The sequence below is a fragment of the Tilletiaria anomala genome, assembly GCF_000711695.1.
Source record: "Tilletiaria anomala UBC 951 chromosome Unknown K437scaffold_211, whole genome shotgun sequence".
NCBI lineage: Eukaryota > Fungi > Basidiomycota > Exobasidiomycetes > Georgefischeriales > Tilletiariaceae > Tilletiaria > Tilletiaria anomala.
Window position 1 is genome coordinate 1 of NW_013546811.1, and position 6,869 is coordinate 6,869.

Below are 6,869 nucleotides of genomic sequence, written 5' to 3' on the forward strand. Positions count from 1 at the left end.
TAATAATAATAATAATAATAATAATAATAATAATAATAATAATAATAGGCTCACCGTTCAAAACTCAACTCCACCGGCTGCGTTGCAGCTGCACCCAGTCTGACTGGCTGGTTGGGCACCTGAGCATTTGGCGCAGTGCACAATGTGGGCAGCCCCAACATTGCAGGGATAGTTATTACGGCTCTTGAAGTGTCTTAACTTGAGCGCCGAAGCCAAACGCACGCATGGCAGTGGGGCGCGTAGATACATACGCAACCCTCGCTTATAGGTTGATTGGCTCTTGTCCGTGCGCTTGGTACTATCATTTGCACCAAACCGTGCATCCTCCACTTATTTCTTGCAACCGTCAGCGCTCGCAGTAGACCATGGTACAGCGGTGCAGAGGCACTCCACGAAGGCCGGGACGGTAGCTAGATTCATACGAGTCTGAGGAACATTCAGGTGCGTATACCATAGTCGACTACGAGTGATACGAGAGGAGAGGGAGGCCATGGTGGATGTGCCGATGGGTGCAAGGTGGCTCACCTGAGGTGCATACCTCTCGCCGAACTCGTTCATCAATCTGATCAACTGTTGGGGCGACCCCCACTGAGGAGCAGACTCAGTCGCGGACGTCGAGCGATGTCGTCGCGTCTGACTTCTAATGGCGCAGCTCCGTCACGGCTACGTGGATCTATCTCGTTGACAGTTCGAAGTCTCTGATATCCGATCGACTTAAAGCGATACTTCTTTGATGCAGCTTGCTGATCAATGTGCCTTTAGCCAAGCTGCAGTAAAAGCGTATAGGCAGAGGTCCCCGTCTTGTGCAGTGAGCACACACCCTTCGGTGTTTAACAAAGAAGCACGACCTCGCAAGAAGCAAGAGTGCCTTCCTCTTCCCCCAACTCCAGACAGCGCGCTGCTCAACCACCATGGAGACGGTAACTTCGCCCAACATCCTCCGGATCCGCCAGGGCCGGATCGACCTCTCGTTCCACCAAGTCGTGGGCGAGGTGTTTGCATACGTGCTGTCGGATCCGCGCCTCTTCCTCTCCTCGTTGCCGCCGTCCCCCGATACAATTTCCTCCCTGCCTCTGGTGGATCTCTCTGTTTCATCTGCGCCGCACGCCGACGCGTTCGCTGCGCTGCAAAAGGGCGAAACGGATATCCTCGTGGGTTGGTTTGACGGAAGCCACGGCACGTACCTTGAGCCGTTTCAGAAGGACGTCATCGTGCTCGGCGACCCGTCCAAGAACATCAGCGCCTTGCCTGACGACGACGACGTCGCCGCTGCCGCCGCCTTTTCATCCCCGCCCGTCTACTCGCCGTACTGCATCTGGGGCGTCCCCTCCTACGTCCCTGAGGCGCTCGTCCCCGACGTTAGAAGCCTCGCCAATATCGCCATTGCAGCTCGTTTCAAAAAGGAGGAGGGGACAGAGAAACACGTCCTGCAGGGCATCGCGCCCGGCGCCGGCATCTCCCGCTTCAGCCGAGAGATGTTACACAAGTATGGCTTGAATGAAGCCGGCTGGGAGTTCCGCAACGGCTCGCAGGAGGACTGCTTTTCCGCATTCGAAAAGGCAGTGGAGAAGGAGGGTGCGTAGCGCTGTAAAACAGTTCAATTTGCAGCTTTGGGACTGCAGCTAACCGCTGCTGTTTCTTCAGAGTGGATCGTCATTCCCCTCTGGCACCCACAGTATCTCCACGCTCATCACAGTATCCGTGCACTCAAGGAGCCGCAAGGCCTGCTCAGGCCCGTCGATCACGCGCGTCTCGTCCTGCGCAAAGACTTCCTCAAGCAATTTTCTCCCCAGCAGCGCTCCGCCATCCTCGGCGTCCTGCAGCGTGTCACGCTTGGCAATGTGAGTGCGCATTGGCTCCGATCATTCCCATATCCTTCCTGGATACTGTGCTGACGCGCCTTGCTCTTCTTTGCAGTCCGCCGTCACGGAGATGGATAGCTACGTACACGTGGACAAGCTCGACTATCGCTCCGCTGCGCGCAAGTGGATCCGCGCGCACCAAGCCCAAGTTGATTCGTGGTTCGAGAACGGACACGTGGACATTGTGCAGCGCGCCACACAGCTAGACCAGTACCTCCTTGAGGATGAAGCCGCCATCACCGCCAAGCAGCACGCATACGCCATTCCAGCGCGCGCCCCAGCCGCTGCCGGCGCCTACAGTCCGTTCTCGACGTCGACCACCGCGCCACAGATCATCCATACGTCGTTCCAGCTGCCCTTTGGGCCGGATGGTAAGCTGGCATACGTCGGACCCATCCTACCAAACGATGCTTCAGCATCCAAGACGTCGCGCAAGACGATCACCGAGGACGAAGGCCTTGCTGCCGCCCGCCTCTGTGCCCTGAATCTTCTCGCCCAGCTCCGTGACGCAGCCAGTGGCGACCTCGCGCGCGTGCAGCTGCTGCGTCTTGAAGGTTACGTCGCGACGGCCGATGTCGATGGCCACTTTGTGAACGTGCCCAGGATCCTCAACGGCGCGTCACTCCTCATCCGCCATGCCCTCGGCGCGCAACGGGGCGCCCATTCCCGCACCGCGCTCACTCTGTCGACCAATCCACTCGATGTTCCCACCATGATTGGCGCAGTTGCCGAGCTGAGGTGGTAAGGCGCGTGTTCAAAAGATCATCTTACATACAGCGCATTCCATTTTACACAATCTCTCCAAAGGAGTAGGAGCAGACGCGTCTGTCTAATGATTGAGAACAGCTTGTTGAAAGTAATTTGAGACCTTCTGATTTTTGGCACAAGGAAGACGTCTTGGATCTGCGTCCGTGCACATGCTCACTTCCAGGTTTCGAGCGGGCGCCTCTGACGCCCGTGCGGCGGGCTAGCTAGCTTGAGCACTCGTATGGTGATTGGAAGACATCTATGATGGTGTACACTTGGCAATACACAGGCTTTTCCATTAAGCCCGAGCCTAGGAGAAAGGCAAATCTGATTGCACATACATAGATAGTGATACTTTTACAAACTCGTTCCAATATACAGCTGGGGTATGCGAAAATCTACAATGTCTAGCACACCTTATATTGAGCCCAGCTGGGGGAAGAAGCCGGTAATGGAAGCAGCGGAGACACTAGGCGGAAGTGCCGGGAGCGCGTCGCGCAAGCGATTGGTGCCGAGAGCAGCATACATGAGCGCACCACCGTCGACGCGTCGCAAGGCGGTGCGCATCTGGACGATGAGGTGCATTATGTTGTTGGACGAATCGGAGTACGCCATGTCCGTTGACTCGTTGTCGTCCCCCTCCCCGTCGCCATAAAGCGCGAGGCGCTGAGCGATGTTCGACGGGTTGGGTGTCACGGCTGTGCTGCCCGTGGGAACGACGATGCGTGCACGCAACAACGCGAGCAAGTGCTGGCCCATCCAGTACCATGGCATGACCTCCTGCAGGAAGGGCCTATTGCCGCGCGGTGGCGAGTGCTCCGCTGTAGATGCCTGCAGGCACGAGAGCCACGAGGTGAGTGTTTGCATCTGCTGCTCAACTGCTGCTGCCAGGGAAGTGTCGCACGCGACGAGGCTGCGGTCTATGGCTTGAAGAGACATGCTGGTGGTACTTCTGTCGTTACTGTTGATGGTGGCGGCTTCCAGCTGTTGTGAGAGCTGTTGCCGCGTCGCTGTGTCAGCATCGAACAGCCTGCTGATGTCGCTGCAGATAGTAAGAATAGCAAATAAGCGTTGCGAAGAGGCTACATCGCCGTCCGCCTTCTGCGTATCGACCTTCTCTCGGACATCTTGCGCGCCGTTGCGCAGTCGGTTGAACATGTCTGCGTCCTGCGCATTCCACAGCTCGTCGCTGTCAAATTCGGACAGGCTGGACAGCTCTCTCTTGTTGAGGGAGCTGGGCATGTTGAAGCAGATGCACCGAAGCGAGTCGACAACGTCTTAAAGGGACAAAGATGGGGTAAAGTGTTGTCAGTGGAAATGGCAGCGACAACATGCGTGCGTAGGATTCTGCTGAAGGACTCACAGACAGTCAAAAGCGTCCTCGCAGCTTCCTCTTTGGCAACCCAGGTGAGCCAGTCGACGTCGAGCCTTTTCGTCTTAGCATGCTTTTTCCTCTCCTGTATCAGCTCCCTTGCCACAGCAATGAGAGAGCCATGTGAGTGTTTGGCCGCGATCATGTGCTTGCGGCTCTCGCTGAACATGGCGACAAGCTGAATGAGGACAAGCGTCTGCGTGCGGCGGGTCAGCATGCGTATGCGGAAGAGAGCGGCATTGCTGCCATCGGCGGGAATGAACGGCTGGCTCTGCATGTCCTCCTGCAAAAAAATCTCTTTCGTCTATCAGAGGCCCAGCGGGGGAATTGGACCAGGTAACAGAAACAGTTCTAACGCACCACCGAGCGCAGCACGCGCTGTTTGAGCACACTGCAACCGTAATAATCGCATGATTTGAGCTTGGCCGGGCTTCTTCCTCGATCCTCGCCGCCGGAGGCGCTTTCGTCGTAGTTGCCGCCGACGATGGCCATGGCGCGAAGAAGGTCCTCGTCGATGGCGTGGAGATCAGCGGCGGTCATCTTGGTGGGCAGGTGAATGAACGGCAGGTGATTCCCAAAGTTGACGCGGTACAAATCCAGGTGCTGCGTCAGCGGCGTAGGCCAATCCTGTAGCGCTGACAAAATGCCGCTGTCGACGTCGTTGTTGCTGTTGACAGGAAGCTGCGTGAGGAGGGTGCTGCTGCTACTGCTACCGCTGCTGTTGACGGCATGCATGGCCATCGACTGCATTGATTGCGGTGCGAAGTAGCCAGAGCCAGGAGAGCCACTAGATGACGAGGCGGCAGATGTGGAGGTGACGGTGCTCGGCGCCGAGTAGCTGAGTGCTGGCTCTTGCTGCTGCGTCAGGATTAGGTCCATGACGAGAGCTGCGGCCGTAACATTGAAGTCTGCTTCTGATGCCGTCGCCATCTTGCCCGAATTGACAGGCTCCTCGCTGTATGCGAGAGGAGAAAGCGTATTGTCGAACCACGCTGGCAGCATGGTCGGATCCCAGTGGACAGAGTAATGTTGGGCTGGCGCCGCGAGCCCGGCATGCAACATTGGAGGCTGCGCCAGCATCGATGCTGGGCCGATCGGAAGCCCATCAGCATCGTTGCCAGCGGCCATGGAGCGGCATCTGGACTTGTGGTAGCGGGTGATGTGACGTTGGAGCAGGTCGGTACGGGTGAATGCTTCGTGGCAAAACTCGCATGCGTACGGCTTTTCCTTGGTATCTTCGACGACAAAAGAAGAGGCGGTGGAAGGAAGCCAGGGGAGGTGAGGGTGTTCAGTTCCCTCACACACACACACTCTCAGGGCTCGCTCATACTGATGCAACATCAGCGCAGGTTCCTGTCGTCGCCGATCGTCACACCCACTCACGAGCACTGCGACAATGGCGTTGGAGGGCGGAAGCACGCTGAAACGCTCGGCCGCAGTAGCTGCAGGCGTTGCGGTAGACTGCCTTTGGTTGTGTGCGACCAGCGGTCTGTAGCGGTGCTGCGGCCGCTGCTACGTGCGGCTTCGTGCCGTGCTCGCTGTCGGGCATGACTGCGCTCAACTCGGGGGAGGGTGGGGGGGAAGATAGTGCAGGTTGGGCTGGGGTCTGGGAAGCTTGCATTGAAGCTGGTTGGTTAGCCCCAAGGTGCGGAGGACGTGCGGTGGGGGAGGATCAGTTTGCGATGTTCTTGCAGTGGACGGAGTGAGCGTATATATATTGGTCTCTGGGTTGTGTCCAGGATTGGATTTCCTTTAGAGTGGATGTGTACCTGCGGACGGTTCCATATGGAAAGGAGAGATGGAGCGCGTGGAGTGACTCGATACTACTCCCATGAAATGGAGCAATCAATCAAGGAACGTTGTACATGCCGAATCAAACCCAATCAATCCACACCCTAATCCAAAAGTAACCATTCAACAATGGAAGCCACCACCTATCAGTCACGACCGACGCAATCCCGGACGAAGAGAGGTCAGTTTCTCCATCGACAGATCACAGCAAGCTGACAGGACGCCCCAGGTCCTGCCGCGAGGAAATACTCCACCAGCTGTTCCTGCATGCAGTTGTCATAAATATTCCCGATAGGGCGAGGCATGGAAGAGCATGGAAGAGTATGGCCAAGCTGGCCGGCGGCCATCTCCAAAGTTTAACCTCTGTTGTGTTGTGTTGTGTTGTGTTTTGTTATTGTATTATTATTAGGATTACCACCCTATTCCTGCATGGATGAAGACATTCAGACAGAATATATTCAGGCCCAGCACTGATTTATCCTACAAGTAACCGATTATCCATCACGTGGGAACGGTGTGCTCCTGACAGACTCCCCCTTTCCAGGCCAACAGTCTCGAACTACCTCTCAAGGTCATCGTCCTGCATCTATTGCAGTTCGCGGATTGAACGGTGGCAAGTGTCGTGCACCACATCTTGCTGTCGGCCAAAACGGATGGACGGCGAATATTTTTGAACGTGCATATGTATGTACGTAATTAACGAAACTATTCGGAACGACGATTGTCGAATGACAAGGGATTCCGACGGCGATGGAGCAAGATGACGGCACGTTCCAGGTTTCAGAAATTCAAAACGTAGAGGCATCAGTGGGTAGACTTTGCCGTGGCTGTTCTGCGCTAGCGTTATCTGAGACTCTGGTCTGTGGATCCCTTTCCGCTGTGGATCCCTTTCCGCTGTGGATTCCTGGTTGTAATGGGAGCTAAAGGGGCTCGTGGAGGAAATGGTGGATCCGCAGCTCAGGATGATCGAAGGTGGGCGAGTGATGGCACCTGCAGAAGGAATGAAACAAACAATGTGCTATCATCGCTCCAGGAATTGACAGCAAAGGATCCAGAAAGCTAGAATGGTATATGAGACCCGTCGATCCAGCCTGGAT

The 6,869-nt window shown here is 56.1% G+C and overlaps 3 protein-coding genes across 3 annotated transcripts; 1 reads left to right on the forward strand and 2 right to left on the reverse strand.

Annotated features, from left to right (window-relative positions):
* Positions 1-720: 720 nt before the first annotated feature.
* Positions 721-2,894, forward strand: K437DRAFT_77822 (periplasmic binding protein-like II). The gene is made up of 3 exons (XM_013384349.1): positions 721-1,575; positions 1,645-1,841; positions 1,918-2,894. Exons 1-3 carry the CDS (start codon positions 912-914, stop codon positions 2,605-2,607), a joined length of 1,551 nt encoding a protein of 516 aa, XP_013239803.1. The 5' UTR covers positions 721-911; the 3' UTR covers positions 2,608-2,894.
* A 31-nt stretch (positions 2,895-2,925) lies between these two features.
* On the reverse strand, positions 2,926-5,504 carry K437DRAFT_260361 (uncharacterized protein). Its single transcript, XM_013384350.1, has 4 exons — positions 5,365-5,504; positions 4,342-5,310; positions 3,973-4,264; positions 2,926-3,886 (listed from the first exon to the last, which is right to left on the reverse strand). Exons 2-4 carry the CDS (start codon positions 5,107-5,109, stop codon positions 3,027-3,029), a joined length of 1,920 nt encoding a protein of 639 aa, XP_013239804.1. The 5' UTR covers positions 5,110-5,310; positions 5,365-5,504; the 3' UTR covers positions 2,926-3,026.
* Positions 5,128-5,428, reverse strand: K437DRAFT_211687 (uncharacterized protein; the record flags this gene model as incomplete). Its single annotated transcript, XM_013384351.1, has 2 exons — positions 5,128-5,216; positions 5,365-5,428. Coding segments are annotated over 2 exons (153 nt in total), but the record flags the coding sequence as incomplete, so codon positions are not given.
* Positions 5,505-6,869: the final 1,365 nt, after the last annotated feature.